The following is a 20,088-nucleotide window of genomic DNA, read 5'->3' on the forward strand; positions in this document are numbered from 1 at the left end:
AATCGGTAACTAGAGAAACTAAACCCATTGCACTTCCATAAATCAACCATAATAGCAACTAAATCCGAAGTTAAACGAAAGTCTCTTACTCACCCTTGGTTAATTCATACTTGTTTACTTGCTTTAGTTTAGTGTTAGCTTAATTAAGTGAATTTTTAGCTAGCTTGATAAATTATGTATCTAGTCTTACAAAACTAGGAAAACAAAACCTTTTCTTAATTAATTAGTAATTAGTTAATAGTAAAATAAAGTAGTTTAAACACCGTTCTTTGAGTTCGACACTCGTTCTTACCATTGCTATACTACTGCACGATTAGGTACATTGCTTATTATTTTTAATAGTCTAGTGAAGGAAATAGCTTTTATAAATTAAAACTTGGATAAAAATATAAACACATTAAATACACATCAATATGCTTGAATCGAATGATTTTAGTCTTGAGTTCTTGAGTTTTAGAAACGAAATAGTAAATCAAATTCTGATTCAACATATGAGGAGGAACACACACACAACATATAATCATAGCCGATTATCAATGAACTGCGTTTCTGTGCTCCCTTGTTGATGCTGAAAAACGATCCAGACCTTCCTCTCCATCAATCCTCTCTTTCCTCCAAACTGACGTTGCTGCCTTAACTGTCTGGTGAAACCATTGTCGCCATAGGTGACACTGCTCTGAACATCAGATCGTCGACCCTCTGCCACATTCCATCCGCATTCGAGTGGGTCGTTTTTTTTGTTCAGATGTTTAAGCAATAGATCCATGACAATGTCTTCTGTTTTGAATATCCTTAACCTTGATATGTGTGTTCTTCTCCTTTATTCTCCTCATCAGATCTGCATCTTCACACACACACACACACACACGAAGAGAGCAAAAGAAAGAGTGGGTTGATTAAATTCTTAATATATATTTTTTCGAGTTGCAATTTGATGATAAGATTAATCGAAGAACAGGGAAGATGGAGATAATGGGTCTCGATGGTGGTGATTTTCATGGATGAACCATTTTGGGGCTAAAGCTATTTCTTTGGGTATGTTTTCTTTTGGATCGAGTTCTATTAAGTAAACAACATGGATACAGCAGGTAATGATTGTTCTTAATGAAGCACATCGCCAAAAAATCCATTGAACAAAATCCAAGCAGACAATCCAACCCTTGAATTAGTTGGGGAAGAAAATGGATTCGGGGTGGTTTTTTGACTTTTTGGAGAGAGACCCTTTACTTATTATTCATTTATTTTTTAAATAAAAATAAACATCATAAATGGTCCTCATGATTTGTAAATGATGAAAATATCCTTCAGTTAACGAACAAAATTAATGAAATTAGCAATAAAGACTAATCTTCAAAAATTTTGAAATCACATAAACTACCTATGATATTTTTAAACCACGGACATTAAACTTCATTTGAAAAAAAACACAAAACCATTTATGAATAAAAAAAAAAGACTCGTGGTCGTGTAAAAAAAAAAGAAAGAAATTAGTAACGAGTATATGAAGCTTCATGGTCGATGGATAAGTTATGAAAGACAGTGCCCTAACTCCGACAGAGGCTACGATTTGCTGAAAAGATCATAAACAACAACAATAACGAACGAGCTCACAACGACGATAACAGTAGGACAACAGGTATGAGGAGAGCATATACAAGCTATTTGGGTTTGCTCCTTATTTCGATATTAGCAGGCACCTGTTTGTGAAAATGCCTCGGAGAGATAACGTGATATTATTTTCTATCTATTTCTACACAGGTGAAATAAGTTTTTAATACCTACTTCGCTGCTAATTATCGTTCTTTTGAGTTGCAAGCAAGGGGCGTTTAGTAGATATGAGTTGGTCCTGTAGTAACTATCTTTGCTTGTCGAGCTCAACCTCTAGCTCTGTCGTCAATTCCAACGAACTTACCAGGTTTACCAGATGCAAGCTGTCTTGTGAGGTGAGATTAATGTATTCTTTACGTTTCTTCTAGTTCTATATATATAAGTGAAGGGTTAACGTCTTTGGAATCCGTAATTAACTTAATACATCATCTTCATCTCCTGAACCTTTTAAAAGCATGTATCTGACCCAAATTTAGTTGTTTATATGGGTTTCATGATTTTCTTCTATACTCCCTCTGTTCGACAGACATTATGCTTTTATCATCAAACAATCAAAAGGACTGCACATTCTCCTACAAGTCCAAGTTATATTATACTCATGAAAGCTTTGTAAATCGTATTTTGTCCAACTTTTGAAGTAAATTATCCATAGAAAAAACCTGTCTAATAACTTTTTTAATTCTTCCATTTCTTGGCAGTATGAAGAACAAAGAAGGAAACATCATGACCTAAAGAAACCAATAAACATTTTTGACTACAACGGCTTGAAATCTCCATCTTATAAACTCGTAAGTTGCTTAAGTTTATGTATTACTCTAAATATATCCCCATTTGGTTATCCTGTTCATCTTTACTGGATTCATTCAGGACAAACTCCAAAAAAGGAAAGACCATGTCTTAAAGAAGCCAAAAAACATTTCTGCTTACTACAGCTTGAAACCTCCATCTTATAAATTGGTAATTCTCTTTGTTATCTTTTCTCTTTCCTCTCTGTTGTCTTTCCTATTTGTTACCCATCGATTTCATGTTCTGCTTTTTGCAGGATGCTCTAGAGCCATATATGAGCAAGAGGACTCTTGAGGTGCATTGGGGAAAGCATCACCATGGTTATGTGGAAATTTTGAACAAGTATTTATCCAAGAATGATGTATTGTATGGATACACAATGGATGAATTGATGAGAGTGACATATAACAGTGGAAATCCATTGCCAGAATTCAATGTTGCTGCTCAGGTTTGAACAACTCATGAGCTCTATTCCTGTTTTGGAAAATGTTTGGAATCATGATTTCTGTGGGATTTTGTAGGTCTGGAATCATGATTTCTTCTGGGAATCCATGCAACCAGGAGGTGGAAACTTACCAATATTGGGTCTAATGGAGCAGATTGAAAAGGATTTTGGTTCCTTTGCAGATTTCAGACAAGAGTTTATAGAAAGTGCCCTGACATTATTTGGGTCTGGATGGGTTTGGCTTGTTTGTATGTTTCTTGCCATTTTAAATTGGTTTCTTGTTTAGTTGAATTAGTTAGCATTGTATTTTTAATAATAAGTTTATAGTTGCATCCAGTTTTGATTTGTATTGTTGTGGGGTCCCAATTTCAGTAAAGAGGAATGAGCAACGACTTGCAATAGCTACAACAACAAATGCTGTAACCCCTCTTGTGTGGGATGATATTGTAAGCATCTTTTTACTGTTTAACTTTTTTTTTTCTTCCTTTTTCTCTTTATACTAATGGATTAATCTCTTGTACTTGCACAGCCTCTACTTAGTTTGGATATGTGGGAGGTAAGAACAACTCTCTCTCTCTCTCTCTCATACACACACACACACATTTTTTTTTCACACATACATGACTGTTGATAAAGTTCCACTTGTCCCAATAACTGCAATATTATATTGTACATGTAATTCAATGAAAGCGTTACCAATTAGTCAGATATCTAAAATATCCCACAAAGATGAGAAAATAGAGGAATTTTGTATGGTATGTTGTAGTATTCATTCTAATTTTTGTTTCTTCTGTTTTGCAGCATGCTTATTATCTGGATTACAAGGTACATACATATTACATACTCATTTTGATCCTGCAGCCATTCGTTTCCTGTTTAACTCGGTCATTTATTTCTTATTTTATTTTATTTTGTGTGTTAACAGAACGACAGAGCCCGGTATGCTAATGTCTTCATGGACCATCTTGTGTCATGGAACGCAGTATTGGGCCGCATGGCTCGTGCCCAGGCCTTTGTAAATTTAGGAGAACCCAAGATTCCTGTTGCCTAACATCCCTCTTCTCTCCCTATCTCCTTTAGGTAGCAAGTTTTGCTAGTATTAATGTAACTTCTATTTTTGCAAAATGCTTGGTGAGTATTTTAGTTTTTGAGGCTAAATGCAGACCTGGATTTTAGGCATGAATGATTGCAAATACGGCATTGTATATGATTGAAATTGCAGTAAAAATCCTTGTTAGAACCCAAAATAGCAAATGATGGTATGGCGTGAATCAAGTTAAACAAACATGGAACGGTCAATCAGAGACAATGTAGGGAAAAGAACAATTTGAGAAAACAAATGTTAATCATCTTGAAGATTAGTATGGTTTGGGGCAAAATACATGTTTCTTTATTTTCTTATTAATCACTTTCTCCTTTCTCCTTCCCAATCACCATCTTCGACAGCCACTCCATCTATTTAACATAGCATATGGACGGTGAAGACTGAATGGACAAACGCTGATGGGTTTTGAAACCATGAGAACTATTGACATTAATTTCTCAAAAGTAATACTAAAACAGTAAAATTGTATAAATATGCAAACTACATTAAATAAATGTTGTAGCTGAACTAATGTCAAATAAGATAAAATTGCTTTCTTGGTTTTTGTGGTTGTATAGGCTTTTTCAATGGAGTCCATTTTTTTTTAACTCTCGTTGGCTACAGATAAAAAAAAATTATAACGATTTTTCGTCCCTTTGGTGGATGTCATTAAAATAGGGGGATGCCAGCCAAAATAACTCCAACTGCCCACCAAATGAAACACGTTCTTGTGGCACCATTTTAATGTTTCAGTATGTGTTGTGGTTGGATTTGTTCGTTCTTAATCGTATATAAAATAATAAATTTGCCCTCACTTTATATACTTATACCTAAAGTAACGACAAAAATGGTCCGTATGAATACGATATACTGATAATTACAAGTTCAGTTCTAAGAACAAGGAGAGTTAAATATTGGCAATGGCATGGATTAATATCTACTTACAACGTGGAAGAAATATTGTCGTCTCACGAGACCAAAAATGTAATTTAGTCTTTTTATTTATTTATTTATTTTAATTTTAATATACCTTTTTGCCAAGAGCGGGCCAGAGTTTAAACGCTGATAACGTGCCCTAGGCATTGCCTGGCGCCATTCCGTCCATCTCTACTCCCGCGCAAAGCAAAACACACCATCGCCATAGAAGCCAAAGAGATCCGTTCTCGAGAGTGTGAAAATGGCCGAAGTGATTTCGCCGATGGACATAGATGAAGCCAATCCGTCTCAAGGACCCAACGGGAACAAGGGCAAAGCTGTAGTCGCTTCCGGCGGCGCCCCACCAGCCCACAGCAAAGCCACTCCATGGGTCGAGAAGTTCAGGCCTCAATCTCTCGCCGACGTCGCCGCTCATCGTGACATAATCGATACCAGTATGCGACTTGTTTATTCTTTTCATTTAAAGGCTTCAATCTTGTCTTAAACTGTTTAAGGAATGAAAAATTTCCACTGGGGTTTTTTTGTCGAACAGTTGATAGGCTTACGAGTGAGAACAAAATGCCTCATTTGTTACTGTATGGACCACCGGGCACCGGCAAGACATCGACGATTCTTGCCGTAGCTAGAAAACTTTTCGGGGCGCAGATGCACAATATGGTTTTGGAGCTCAACGCTTCAGATGAACGTGGAATTGATGTGGTGAGGCAGCAGATACAGGATTTTGCCAGCACTCAGAGCTTCTCCTTTGGGTAATTCTTGCTCTGTGTTCACGTATTCACCAAATTTGCTCTTTCTTTTGGTCGTCAATAGTTTGTTGATTTTGGGGTGTTTCTTGATCTCATGTTCTTTTGTTTTTGCATCTCCTTCGTGTGTTGTTTATCAGTGCAAAAGCCTCGGTGAAGCTGGTTCTTCTGGATGAGGCGGATGCAATGACAAAAGATGCTCAATTTGCTCTTCGAAGAGGTAATATACACTGTTAAAAGCAACTCAATTTACTTTCCTTTCTGATTCCTTACCATTCTACACATCTCTAATGCAGTGATTGAAAGATACACAAAAAACACCAGGTTTGCTCTTATCTGTAATAATGTCAACAAGATCATTCCAGCACTGCAATCAAGATGCACAAGATTTCGATTTGCTCCTCTGGAGTCTGTCCATGTCACAGAGCGACTTAAACATGTTATTACCTCTGAAGGGTAAGTTTGTGGGCTTTCTAATGATTTCACACAATTCACAAGAAGCCCTTTATAATACTGATAATAATAAAGTGTTAAATTAGGCTTGATGTGACTGGAGATGGTTTAGCAGCTCTTGTACGTCTTAGCAATGGTGATATGAGGAAGGCTTTGAACATTTTGCAGGTTTCTTATTTTTGCTTACTTGCCATATGATTCAGCTTACAGAGTTACAGTTTCTATAATGCTTATTGTAATGTAATGTGTTTATGTGTTTGATTAATGCAGTCAACACATATGGCTTCTCAGCAGATAACTGAAGAAGCTGTATACCTCTGCACAGGCAATCCGTTGCCCAAAGACATTGAACAGATATCTTACTGGCTTCTAAATGAATCATTTTCATTTAGCTTACAAAGTATCCATCATATTTTATTTTCATTTTAAGGCTGCAGTTTTCTTTTCTTCTTTCTGATCTTGTTGGTGCTTAACTGTTTTACAGAAATATCTGATATCAAGGCAACAAAAGGGTTGGCTTTAGTGGACATTGTAAGAGAAGTAACCATGTAAGTCTTGTAATATCTGGTTAAGAAGCTACTAGTAGTTTTGTGGGCTTATCTTGAAATCACATTTGTGTTGACAGGTTTGTTTTTAAAATCAAGATGCCTTCAGATGTTAGAGTGCAGCTCATCAATGACTTGGCTGATATTGAGTATGTATATCTGACATCTGTTTCATTTTACTCTCAATAAAGTACTATAATCATTAGTTATGCATATGTAATCAATGGCACAGCTGTGCCCTTTTGATCTAAATTCAAAAAAGTCTTATCTTAAACTAAATGGGTAATGGCTAAACTCGTAACCACTGGGATATGGTCTTCTGTTCTCTCATATTAAAAGCTATAAGTCATTGGTTAAAATCCAGTAAGGTGCTGTTTTTTTTTTTTTTTGATTTAATGGACTTAATGATTTGTGACTTAATGTAGAAAGTATGACTTAATAATGAAAATCAAGGTATTTTTCCATTTGATCTTCCTGAGTGTTCTGTCAGTTTTTCAAATATTTTTTTATTTAAGTATTTCATTATTTGTAAGTTTATATTTATTCACATGTATTGGTGCATACATATTTCATATTTCACATATTTTATTATATTATTTATGTGTTAAGAATGTATGCCATTATTTGTATCAAATGCTTTTTCTGTATTTTATAAGTTTATAATTTATTTCTGATTCCAATGCATTTTGATCATTTATTACATAGTGAATCCATGTGTGACTTTTTGATTTGCTAAATTGCCATAATATTCATTTAGAATTTACATTCAGAAATCAGAACAGTCATTAATTATATTTCAGGTATCATATAAATTTAAAATATGTCATTTAGAATTTTCATTCAGAACCGTAATTTAGAATCTAAATTCAGAACAGTTATCAAATGTAGTCATTTCTCATTCAGCATTAGTTCAAGCCAGAAGGGTAAAATAGTCATTTACTTTACTCAGCCCAGGAAGGAAACAACATTTGTTCATACTACACTTCTTTCAGACATACATCATTTATCCCAACAACACTTAATAAAGAAAAAGAGAAACCAGGTCCTAAAAGTGGTCTTGTGCTTCCAATTTCTTGAAATTATGAAAAAATTGAGTCTTTTTGTCCAAAAACTAGTTGGCAGTATGTTAAAGATGAATCCCATTACAAATTATTAGTTTCTTGAATTCATTTTTGTGGTTGTTATGTGATTTTACAGGTACAGGTTAACTTTCGGGTGCAATGACAAATTGCAACTGGGATCAGTAATTTCTACTTTTACCCGTGCCAGATCTGCACTTGTTGCTGCAGCAAAGTAGCCAAAATGATCAAACAAATGTATCATCATCTTTTAAGAAATTAGTATGATGGTGTCACCATGTAATTGGCATTGAAACTTGTATGATCTTGTTAACTATGTCTTTTTCATTAAACCTGTAGGGATTCAGACCTTTTCACCATCTTTTTGTTTAGAGTTTTTTGTTTACATTGGATGTTAATTAATGTCTGGTGCTTTTTTTTTTGTTGCAAATTTCTCATCGGAGATTCAGACCTTTTCCATTGGTTGTTAATGAGGGTCTGTAGGGATTCAAACTTTTAGGCCATCTTTTTGTTACTGTATTTTTCCAATTGGTATGATGGAATACTTTTAATAATGCACACTAAACATGATGGTTACTTTGTTTACAAACCTTTAATGCCTTGGGAGGGTAATGTACTATGCTCCATCATGACACATTTAGTCACTAAACTATTTTTGTGCACGATTTAAGGTTAAGTTCTCTTAAGTTGTTCAAAAACTACCATTATGAAATAGTATTGTAGGTTATGCGGTTACTTCGTGTATCTGGAAAGAAAACAAATGCACGATAATTACATGGGTATTATGTGAAAAAGGGTTAATGACTTGAGAGGGTAATGTAGTATGCACTTGTAAACAATTAGTCATTAAACTATTTTTGGTACACTATTATTGAACTCTATTTAATTGTTCAAAAACTACCATCATGACAAGGTATTGTCAGTAAAATGTTGATTTTGACATCTATGTTGCTGAACTTGATCTAATACATATTTATGGACTTATATTCCGTGTGCAAGACGGACATCTCTTGCGTCCTAATTTAAATGAACAAAGTTCCAACAATGTCATCTTCTTCTATGCTCTCCAACTCTAATACGAAGAGGCAAATCAAAATTATATGTAATTGTGGCTTTCTATCTCCGGTCAGAACATTTTGGACCGAAGATTAACCCTAAAAGATGATTTAAGGTGTGGTCGACTCTATGGTTATAGTGGTAGTTTTTGAACAAGTGAAGAAAGTTTATTTGTAAGTCATATAGCAAAAATAGTTTAGTTACTAAATATTTATAAGAGGCAGAGTACATCACCTACTTAAGTAATTATATCTATCTATATGATTAATATTTAATCTTTATTTTTCCAAATAAACAAGGTAATAATATGACCTTCAATTTCCAATCATTATATTGAATAGGTGAAGAAAGTTCAATGATAAATTATTTACATAAAATATTTAATGATTGACTGTATATACAACTAACACAAGACATAATACAATTATTCTCTCAAAGTCATTAACTTTTTAGATTGGTGAATGACTTTTAATATTGCACAAAATTAATTGCCTATTCAATTATCTACCTAGAGATAGTCTTCCTTTTTCTTTTGTCCACAAACTTGTAATAATTTTTTAGACCCTTAGTTTTAAGAAAAAAAAAATCAAAGACAAGTTGTTATTGTATGTAAAATTGAAAATAGGCTTTTAGAAATGGAAATTAAATAAATGTTTCTGTAAAGATATTTTATGAGGGTGTTGAAAAATACACAACGTTACTCCTAAAAATTTGGTTTTGTTAACTAGTTGAACGTATGGTGTTCAAGTATTCCACGAACTAAATAGTTAAGTTTTCACTGAAATCAATCATAAAGAATCCGCACTTTTTGAAATCAAAGTCATGGAAGATGACCTTTTTCGTTTGGTTCTTTACATTATTTTGGCAATAAACCAGTCAGGCACTCATATACGCCAAACCCCCATGCCTACATGGTTACATGACTTTTCAAATCTCAAAGAAATACTCCAAAATTGACGTTTATGGCAGATTCCAGATGATAGCTGACAACGCAGTTTTGAGTAGTATGTAGGGGCCCTTCTCTCATCATCAATCACCTCTCTTTGTAATTATCTTTGGTACCTACACACCGCTAGACCCCCACCGGAACATTAATTCCGACCTAATTTTAGGGTTTTATTCATTCACACACGGATTAAGGATTTTCTTTTCAATTGAGATTCCCGCTGCCGGTAGATCACGTATAGAATCGAGGTTCGTTATCCCTCCTACTTGCTGAATTCTTCATCAACAGTTGATTTTTTAATCAGTACTTGATTGGCTTGTCGGGTTCGCATTTCATAATCAGGTGTTAAAACCCTAATAATGTTATAACCACCGTCATCTCGGAAAATTGGGCGTTTTTGCTGTTGAACTTATTCAACGTGAACGTGGTCATTTTTCGTGGCTAGTTTTTGGTTGTAGACGATGGAAGATGAAATAGCCAGAGACTCTACATGGACTAGGGAGCAGGATAGGGCTTTCGAGAATGCTCTGGTTGAATATCCCGATGAGGATTCTGATGATCGGTGGGAAAAAATTGCCGCCGATGTTCCCGGAAAGACTGTGGAAGAGATTAAGCATCACTATGAGTTATTAGTTGATGATTTAGATCGTATTGAATCTGGTATTGTTCCTCTACCTTGCTATAGTTCCTCTTCAGAGGACTCTGCAACCCATGGAGGTGATGATGGAAACAGTAAGAAAGGTGGTAACAGTGAATCCGTTCATGGAGTTAAGTCCTCAAAGTCAGATCAGGAGCGCCGGAAAGGTGTTGCATGGTCAGAAGATGAACACAGGTTCGTTTTTTAATCTAAAACCTCTGTTTTTATGAGAATCTGTTATTGATCTCATTTTATGCTAAAAAAAACAGATTATTTCTTCTTGGGCTGGAGAAATATGGGAAAGGAGATTGGAGAAGTATATCCAGGAACTTTGTGGTGACAAGAACTCCTACTCAAGTTGCAAGCCATGCACAGAAGTATTTCATTCGTTTGAATTCAATGAATAGAGAAAGGAGGCGAACAAGCATTCATGACATAACTAGTGTCAACAATGGTGATGGAGCTGCAATCACTGGTCAAACAAATGGTTCTCCGGCAGGTAAGTCAAGCAACCACTCCCCTCTGGTGACCGGAGATCCTTCTTCCTCCATGGTTAGTGGATTACCGCTAGTTTTGGCAGTAGGCACACCTGTAAATCTTTCACCAGTGTCACACATGACATACCCCATGTTGAACAAATCATCCCGTAGGTGAAGTTGCAAGTTGGAAACCTGTAGAAAGAAGGTTAGAAAGACACTATAGGTTCATTGATTTCTTTAAACAATGGCCATGCTGATTAGACACATATATGAACTGATTATGCCTGTTATGCTCTATGTTAGAATGGCCTAAATGTGTACTTTCTTGCAGGATAACTCCTCCAGGAAAGATGCAAACTATTGTTGCTATGTGATAAATCACAGAGACCAACATGTTCTAAGTTGGTGGTACTATGGTAGGTTGTACGTGGTGGTAAGGAGCTCAGTGTTATGCTCGATTGAAAAATCAATTCATTCATTCACATTTGAAGTTGGACTCCATGAACGGATGCGCCAATGGACTTTAGAGACGTATAAATATGAATATTTTGTGATATGGTGATGTGATATTTTAATGGGGTTGCATTCTTCTTATATACTGATTCGTAAATATGTATTGTATGTTTAAATTGAAGTTAATATGTATAAGATATCGACTCTCAAAAATCAAAGTGGGATCTTTGGAATAAAAGATGGAAATTTGGAAAAGGGGATATAAGTTTTCCCTCATAGGTGGGAAAGGGTAAACCTTAATTAGGTTTTATAAAACAATGGATTCCTTACCATTTAGTTGAGTCGAAGTAGGGTTCCACATACGTGTGTGCACTTGGACTTGGGTCGTGAGTTCTGCAAGTGGTGCTCATAGAGGCATTTTGCACTTGTTGGATATGCTCATGGCATCATGGTAATACACATCAGTTTCTTGTGCATGAGTCAAGTTCAAGTTCTAGACATGCATAAGTATGTGATAATGTAGAATGAATTCATCATTCTTTGAAAATGTCTTTTCTTGCTTAACCGGTGAGTATGAAAAAGAACTAAGAGAAGTAAAAAAGGACAATAAGCTTGTTTCGTTACCTATATTGTGGAAAGTTAATCCAAATTATACTATGTGGCGGTTGCTTCTAAAAAAAGATATCAATGGAAAGAAGCTACCAAGATTGAGATTCACTATTTTGCAAAAGCACACTTACAAGTTAGTGGATCTTACATCGGGAAATAAACACTAGGTTATCGATCGATCCTCAAGAAGAAGGTAGATGGCCATATCAATAAATATTAACCAAGTTTAGTTTTAAATAAACACTAGGTTATCGATCGATCCTCAAGAAGAAGGTAGATGGCTATATCAATAAATATTAACCAAGTTTAGTTTTAAATAAACACTAGGTTATCGATCGATCCTCAAGAAGAAGGTAGATGGCCATATCAATAAATATTAACCAAGTTTAGTTTTTAATGGTTACAACGAGAAAGTTTGAATTAGTTTGACACTTATTCACCTATAACAATAATAACCTCCGTTAGGATGATGCTTGTCCCTACGACCACAAGTAATTTGGAAGTTCATCAAATAGATGTAAAAATGATCTTTTTAAATGGAGTTTTAGAATAAGAATATACATGGAGCAATCAAAATTTTCACTGCTACATGACAAGAGAAGAAAGTATGTAAACTTGTTAAGTCATTGTACGACTTAAAGCAACCAAAGGGATTTTGGCCTACCGATATCAATGTGTGTTGGAAATGTGTCCAAGTGGTTGAGGGTTCAAGTCTCGTTATGAAAAAATGTGTAAATTTAGGAATAACATTATAGTGTGTGTGTGTGTGTGCGTGCGTGTGCTTTCCTTTCTTAAAAAACAAACATAAACAAGCTCCAAAATAATGACATCAAAAGGCTGACCATATCATGATTGAATGTGGTTACATGATCAACGAATGTTATAAGTGTTTGTAAAAGACACACCTAATGTTTTTTCATAGTATCTTCATATATAGATGTCATATTTATCATTGAAAGCAATGAAAAATGATAAAATGAGATTTGACATGAAATATATGAGTCTAGCCAATGTGATTTTGGGGTTAAGATCACACACCCTAATAAGGACTTTTGTTGAGTCAATCTATCTTGAGAAATTCAACGTAGGCGATTCAACATACAAGATTTTCAGTTTATAGGTGCTTCCCATATAGATAACTAAATAATCATCGATAGTATGATGTATTTGATGAGTTGTATGAGACCCAATTTAGCATACATGATTAGCAAACTAAGCATGTATACTAGCAATCTAAGTGTTAAGACATTGGAAAAGTATTACCATGCTTTGGTACTTAAGGTACACCGATGGATATAGATCACTTAATAATATATATTTAATAATTATAAAAGGATATAGTGATGCAAATTGAATATAATGATATTAAAGATCCTAAAACCATCAGTGAGTATATATTTACACTCGGTAGTTCAAATATAGCTTTGAATCTCTCTAAGCAAATATTTATAACAAGGCCCGCAAAGGAAACATTCATAACAAGGCCTACAAAGGAATATAAGTTTATTTTCTTGGATTAATATGAAGAAGATGCAGATTAGGTGTGCCAATTTGTGGATGACATTCTAGAAAAGATTCAAGCCAATGTTAGATATATGTATATTTTATGACAGTTAACTAGAAACTAGAAGAGCACATATTTTTTTATGTATAATTGAGAGCCTAGACATAATATTATCAGACAACGACACTTAAGTGTTATTAAAATTTCAAGATCTAAACTTTATGCACTTAAAATGACCAAAATCTCATAACACCCAAAACTAGCTAGACCTAACAATTTCATGATCAAGATTCAAACTTTATACCTCTAGAAGAAAGATCAAGGTGAACAAAGTTTGGATCTATAAGCTCCAATGCAACCAACACTTATTCAGTGAGTTCCTTCTTCTATAAGGTGCACCAAGAACACTCCAAAGCACTTAAAAACACCTTCTTTTTGCTCACAAGGCTCAATCTAGGGTTAGGGTTACAAGAGAGGGTGTTGGAGAGGTGGGGTTGAGAAATGAATGAGTTTGGCGAAGTTAAGGAGCTTAAAAAGGGCTCAAACCACGAAAATATGGTTTAGGCACTGATACGCCCATCGTACTCAAATTAAGCCCAACGTACTAAGGATGCCCTAGTACGCCCAACGTACACTTTGAGTACGCCCATCGTACGTGGCTCAACCCCAAAACCGCCTTAACTTCAAACGATCATAACTACTTCGTTCCAACTCCGTTTTAGACGATCTTTATATCCACAAAAAGGTATTGAACAACTCTACAATATTATCTAAATATCTTGGACTAAAAACATCTCGAACAAAAATCCATATTTCATGTAAGAACCCAACCTATGACTTTTCCCATTTTACCCGTTGACTCCAAAACACAATTTAAAGGTTTAGATCTCATAACCATCATTACCTCATTCCAAAAGGTTTAAACATCGCCTCCTTGAGGTCCAAAGCCTTTACACAATCGACTTTCGGCCCACGACCCTGAATCACAAAATGATCCCGAACAGGGTGTTACAGACATGCATTATAATTTTGTGCAAGAAGTCTTTGCTAAAATAGATTTCAAGGTGATCAAAATTTATAGCAATAATAATCCAATGATATGATGAAAAAATGTTTTTCCTCTGACTAAATTTGACTTGCTGATATCCATGGTTCGAAGTAGTTCGTTTGCATTCGATGAATGAGATTATATACATATTCATTGTATTTTGGAGATGCCAATATGCTCTGCTAGTTAATTGACACATTTTTCGGAAGTTTTTCAGTCATAAAGTTGGATTTTGTTAATTGGTGCCTCCAAAGATACTTGTTTAGTTTCATTGCTACTTCTATCTAAGCCAAGAAGTCATTTAGTATCTCATAGAGGTTTCAAGAACTTTTTTGTTATGTTGGAGATGACTTGGTTGAGGCCTCACATCTTGCTTCAATACTGCCAGGCTACCTGGTCGTGGCTTTCCTAGTTCGTAACAAAATCACACTTCGAGGTTGACGATAAAACTTTTTTTAATGCTTGAGCAACTTGTCTTCCTTAAACCTTTATACATCATGTTTCTCTAGTTATTTTATTTCACCACATCATCCCGAATACTTGTATTTACTTCACTTTTTTGCATTGTAAGCATTGTTAATCACTAGTCGATTTGACTGTTTTTTTCTTTGATTTGAGTTTTAAATGTTTATCTTAATGTGCTTAACTCTTACGTCTAGTCCTGGAGTTTTAGAAAAGAATAGAAAATTAGGGGGAAAAAAGTAAGGGGAGAAAAAAAAATTATATTTTATGTTCCCAAATTGGAAAGAAATGAAAGAAAAATTAAACATTTGTTCATTTTTTTCTTTCAAATTCTTCCAAATTGGAAGGAAAGTTAGGAGTTATAACCTCATTTATTTAATAAAACCCATAAACACCATTTTTTTTCTTTCTTTTCATTTCCATCAATTTCTCTTCTATTTCCTAGTTAAGTTAAACTCGAGAATGATCTGTTGTGTTTATTGTTTTCTTTATTATTGTTGATTTTCATTCATATATTAGTGAATTTTTTTTTAATTGGAGGTGTTAGGTGATCTTGGATTATTGGATTATCTAGTACTTTGTACATTTAACTAATGTTTCTAAAACCATTTTTTAGTTGAATCGGTCTATTGACCGGTTCCTAGTTCAACTGCCGCTTCAACCCAATTTCCATTAATTTTATGTATTTTTTATTTTCCTACATACCTATATATACAAAACTAAAAATTTGACATCCACAAACATAAATCTTTATCATAATATTGAGACGGAAGCTTTAGAAATTTGTAAAGATACCGATCGATCTAGTGATATGTGAGACAAACATCGTTATAAGTTGCCAAGAAAGAGTTCCTTTGCACTAGTAAGAAACCGATGTATTTCCACGGTCGCCCTCGTTCCGTATAGTAGCTATTTTCTTTTGAATTTCTCATGTTATTTTTTGTGGATTAGCATCTCGAGGCATTTCCTCACTCAATCTCATATCAGTCAGTCTTCTTACACTTCTTAAAACATTTCAACAGACATGTATAGATAAAAAGAAGTATAGTGATAACGGGTCCCCTTGGTCCCCTTGTCTGACACCACATGAAGGAACAAAATATATTATAAAGTCATAGACATAACAGTTGAGAAGTATCGGCCTACAAGTTGAGAAGATCGGCGTCATACTAGTTTTTGGTGTGCGTGGAAGTTGTTTATGGTACTGGTGTGCGTCTTCGGCCTCCGAGTTGTGTATACTCTGGATAACCTGAGCAATTGAGTGAAATCCAACTATGCAAAGTCCAATAGACTAGTTTAATCGATTTTTAACTAGTTTTATTATACCAATTCAACTTGGTTTTTGAAGAAACCGTCCGGTTCGATCCAACTTAAAAATTAACTTGAAACCGGTCTTTATTAAACCTCTATCGTTTCCGATTCCTTGTCCAACCGGCCGGTTCGAACCGATTTTTTAAACATTGCATTTAATCTAGTCTTACAAATCTTGGTGAACTTTGTTATTTTGTTACGCGTTTATTGTTCATTGGCTTGCTCATTTTTATCAACATCTTTATAGTAAGTTTTATAAATGGGATAATACGTTGTTCTTGCGTGTATACTAAATATAATGAGTAAATATTATTTTATAAAACATTAGCTATTTCGTGTTTACAGGCAAATGAAAGGAAGGGGTACAATCGTCAGATAACATAATTCAACTATGGTAGCAATAAATTTGAACCTAGAGTTACCATTTTTCAATTCGGAAGGTTGTCAAAGACTCGGCGCCCTATAATTGAGGAACCCAAGAATATCCCTTGCTGATTTCGTTGGTCTCTGAAGAATTCCGACACCGGCATCAACTTCGCGGGTTCCCTTTTCCTCTGAAGTTTTTGCCGCCGGAGTCCATCGTCTCTCAGGTAATTAATCGTGTCATTCAATTTCCGGCTGTTTTTATTGTTTGGTATGCCATCGTTTGATACGATTGCAACCGATAGATAGTATTTTTAATCCGTTTAGGGTTTCTTGGGCTATGCATCTGTATTATTGAAGATTTCAATCCGAAATTCAAACGAAACGCTGGATTGAAAACCTACATTGCAGAAAAAACCGTTCCGTTTCACGTAACTCGACCGATGAAGACGAGATTAAGCATCTCGGTGTTGTACAGTACAACACGGTTAATGCGCAATTTGATGAGTCACGTTCGTCACGCCTGTTTACAGCTATTGCCTTCCTTCTAATTTTCCCCTTCCTCGCTCCTACCTTTTGGATTGGTGCAGTTTGTTCAAAGTTTGCGTCACTCGTCAAACATCAATATTTGAATTTCGAATATTCCTTTTAGCATCAAAATTACGGAAAACGTGCACCCTTTTGTCGCATATCTATTTCTAACAATTTTTTTTTGCAAAGATGTATCGATTATCTTTCTTAATCGATGCTATCGATTCAAGAAATTTCATCAAACCAAAGACAATATACTGTATAATATTCTATTTAAAGATTCTTTTTGAGAGGAGCATGGTTTTGTGCGTATTATTGGTGGATATGGGCGGTGGGCCAATCAATAAATTGTGTACAATTCTACTTTCACCCTTATGTTTGAGATAATTGCAAGTATCACAAAAAGTGTTTACAAAGTGGACAAATCCTACAACTTTTGGTGGTGTTAAATAGACATCTTCATTGGCCCATGCCATCTCTCTCTTTTTTCTGCCTGGTATCTTCTTCTGGGATTCTTTTATGCTGCTCGAGGTTGACAATAATCGTGGCTCAAATATGTTCAATATGTTCCGAATCAAGCATATACTGATATCCTCAATACTTATGCCCCTATTTGTATAAATAATCTAGCCTCATTAGATTCTTTTCCCACATAAATTCGCGTTTCTTGGAACAAACGATGCGTAAATCTAATGCTTTCAAGAACATTTTCTGTAGATAGGAAGAAGCTTCGCTTGGCTGACTCTGACTGTGTATATATAAAAAGGCTTCGCGTGGGCTGTCAATAGGCACGTTTATTGGCAGCCCAAAGAACGACATCAACCAAGACCCACTACAGGTAATAAGCTACTTGTCTTCATCAAAAAACACGTTCTTTTTGACTTTCTTTGCGCGTTGTTCATATTTATTAATCCCAACAACTTTAGGCTTGTCTTTGTCGTATTTATATATTCACAATTGCTCATCATATGATCAGAGATTCTGCATCGGTGATTCCAAGATTATGGGTTCGTTGTCTGGTTTATTTCAAAGGCCGGTTGTTGCAGCCTCTGCTGTTGCATTAGCTTCTGTTTCTACCGATCTTCGTGACAGATTCTTTCCATCTAAACCGGATTCATGTCCTTCATCAGAACAATCAATTGGCTGTTCATCGGATTTAATCAGTGAAGCAAAATGGGCACAAATCTCTAATTCTGGTGTTTCAAAGCTATCTTTTTCAACAAAGAGTCGGATACCTGTTCCTAATTTCAGATACCCAACAACTCATATACCCAACAAGATGGCTTCTGATGTTGCGTTTTCTTCTGCTTTACTCAACGTGTATAGATCAGCTGAGTTGGCAAAAGCTCACAGGCCAATCGATCATGCTCATAGTATCCCAACAAACACGTCTAATGATCTCATTTACAGATGGCATTTACCACAGCCTAATGCCATTGGTTTATCAGAAAACTCTAAAATGGTGGTGGTTTTGCTTGGGTGGTTGGGTGCTAAACAGAAACATCTCAAGAAATATGCAGATTGGTATACCTCAAAAGGGTTCCATGTCATCACCTTTACATTTCCCATGTCTGAGATTTTAAGTTATAAAGTTGGAGGGAAAACGGAAGAGCATGTGAATTCGCTTGTGAATCATCTTTCTGAATGGTTGGAAGAAGAATACGGAAAGAATTTGGTCTTTCACACATTCAGCAACACCGGATGGCTAATGTAAGCAAAAGCAAACCCTTTTCATCTCATATTATTATTTTTTTTAACAAAATCTAATCTTTATAACATCTGTGGTTGTTTTTATATCACAGATATGGAGCTATCTTGGAAAAGTTTCAGATGCAAGACCTTACACTAATGGGGCGGATTAAGGGATGTATAGTCGATTCTGCACCTGTTGCATCCCCGGACCCACAGGTAGTTATTGTTTGGTTAAGTAAGATTTCTTTTATTTATTTATTTATATATTAAGTAATGGTTTGGTTTGTTTCAGGTTTGGGCTTCGGGTTTCTCTGCTGCTTTTCTGAAGAAAAATAGTATTGCAGCAAAAGGACATAGAAATGAAGGTGACATCTCTGCCAAACCAGCAATGAGTGAATCGGCTCTGTTGGTGGTTCTTGAGAAGTTCTTTGGCGTGGTTTTAAATCTACCATCAGTTAACCAGTAAGTTTTTTTTTTTTAATCATTTTGTATGGTGGAATCAGGGAAGGAAGGAATGGAATGGTTCATTCCACCCAACCAAAGATAACTTGACTTTAGTTGTGTTTATTCAATTTACTTGTTTTCACATTTCAGGAGGCTTTCGAATGTATTAGTACAGCTGAAATCCGGGCAGCCAAGCTGCCCGCAGTTGTACATCTACAGCAGTGCGGACAAAGTGATTCCTGCAGGGTCAGTGGAGTCTTTTATAGAGGCACAACAGAGAACAGGGCGCGTGGTCAGGTCATGCAACTTTAAGTCAACACCACATGTTGACCATTTTAGGAATGAACCTGAGTTGTATGCTTCTCAGCTCTCACAGTTTCTCAAAGACTGTGTGCATACTTCTTAAAAAGTTGATGATGGTGTTTGACACTGACCTTGATTCTTTTTCCTATTCTTTGACATGATGATCTATATGATTTAATTTTTAAAGTGGAATATATACACGAGGGACAATAAGTGTTGGGTTTTAAACACTTACCCTTTAACCAGATCCTCTTACTGTAATCCGAATGTTACTGAATATAGATGAAATTACAATGCTACATATACGACTCTGATAATGGTATCTGTAAAAATGGTGGATAGATACAAAACCAGTCCCATGTTGTCTCCAAGGGGATACTTACACTCGTGCTATGTAAAAACAAATGGTTTGGAGTGTGTTGTAGAATTTGGATTCATTGTTTTCTTAGTTGAATTGGAGATTATAATCATTATCTAACATATAATTATCACCAAGAAATCCTTAATAGATGAAAATACGATCACGTCAGCAATTCTCCATTGGTCACACCTCATGACCATGGATTATTGA

The 20,088-nt window shown here is 35.3% G+C and overlaps 4 protein-coding genes across 7 annotated transcripts; all 4 read left to right on the forward strand.

The window, feature by feature from the left end:
• The first annotated feature begins 1,483 nt into the window (after positions 1 to 1,483).
• Positions 1,484 to 4,086, forward strand: FSD3 (Fe superoxide dismutase 3). 2 transcript variants are annotated; one of them, XM_079030143.1, is made up of 10 exons: positions 1,484 to 1,636; positions 1,759 to 1,943; positions 2,307 to 2,396; positions 2,476 to 2,565; positions 2,651 to 2,842; positions 2,916 to 3,087; positions 3,212 to 3,285; positions 3,369 to 3,395; positions 3,641 to 3,664; positions 3,765 to 4,086. In XM_079030143.1, the coding sequence occupies exons 2-10, from the start codon at positions 1,836 to 1,838 to the stop codon at positions 3,888 to 3,890; spliced, it is 903 nt and encodes a 300-aa protein (XP_078886269.1). In that variant the 5' UTR covers positions 1,484 to 1,636; positions 1,759 to 1,835; the 3' UTR covers positions 3,891 to 4,086. The 2 variants fall into 2 exon arrangements, with proteins under 2 accessions (XP_078886269.1, XP_078886270.1); XM_079030144.1 differs by having other exon boundaries at positions 1,491 to 1,636; positions 1,817 to 1,943.
• An 895-nt stretch (positions 4,087 to 4,981) lies between these two features.
• Positions 4,982 to 8,081, forward strand: LOC145092215 (replication factor C subunit 3). Its single transcript, XM_079030145.1, has 9 exons — positions 4,982 to 5,293; positions 5,392 to 5,608; positions 5,743 to 5,822; positions 5,899 to 6,058; positions 6,142 to 6,223; positions 6,326 to 6,455; positions 6,540 to 6,603; positions 6,681 to 6,749; positions 7,798 to 8,081. Exons 1-9 carry the CDS (start codon positions 5,101 to 5,103, stop codon positions 7,895 to 7,897), a joined length of 1,095 nt encoding a protein of 364 aa, XP_078886271.1. The 5' UTR covers positions 4,982 to 5,100; the 3' UTR covers positions 7,898 to 8,081.
• A 1,469-nt stretch (positions 8,082 to 9,550) lies between these two features.
• Positions 9,551 to 11,505, forward strand: LOC145092216 (transcription factor SRM1-like). 3 transcript variants are annotated; one of them, XM_079030148.1, is made up of 4 exons: positions 9,551 to 9,929; positions 10,024 to 10,513; positions 10,588 to 10,817; positions 11,129 to 11,505. In XM_079030148.1, exons 2-4 carry the CDS (start codon positions 10,143 to 10,145, stop codon positions 11,131 to 11,133), a joined length of 606 nt encoding a protein of 201 aa, XP_078886274.1. In that variant the 5' UTR covers positions 9,551 to 9,929; positions 10,024 to 10,142; the 3' UTR covers positions 11,134 to 11,505. The 3 variants fall into 3 exon arrangements, with proteins under 3 accessions (XP_078886274.1, XP_078886272.1, XP_078886273.1); XM_079030146.1 differs by having other exon boundaries at positions 9,556 to 9,929; positions 10,588 to 11,002; XM_079030147.1 differs by having other exon boundaries at positions 9,556 to 10,513; positions 10,588 to 11,002.
• A 5,055-nt stretch (positions 11,506 to 16,560) lies between these two features.
• Positions 16,561 to 19,816, forward strand: LOC145092219 (alpha/beta-Hydrolases superfamily protein). The gene is made up of 6 exons (XM_079030150.1): positions 16,561 to 16,774; positions 17,796 to 17,916; positions 18,055 to 18,788; positions 18,881 to 18,986; positions 19,063 to 19,232; positions 19,365 to 19,816. The coding sequence occupies exons 3-6, from the start codon at positions 18,082 to 18,084 to the stop codon at positions 19,618 to 19,620; spliced, it is 1,239 nt and encodes a 412-aa protein (XP_078886276.1). The 5' UTR covers positions 16,561 to 16,774; positions 17,796 to 17,916; positions 18,055 to 18,081; the 3' UTR covers positions 19,621 to 19,816.
• The last annotated feature ends 272 nt before the right edge of the window (positions 19,817 to 20,088 follow it).

This window comes from Lactuca serriola, chromosome 3 (assembly GCF_051521515.1).
Source record: "Lactuca serriola cultivar US96UC23 chromosome 3, Lser_US96UC23_V15, whole genome shotgun sequence".
NCBI classification, from domain to species: Eukaryota; Viridiplantae; Streptophyta; class Magnoliopsida; order Asterales; family Asteraceae; genus Lactuca; species Lactuca serriola.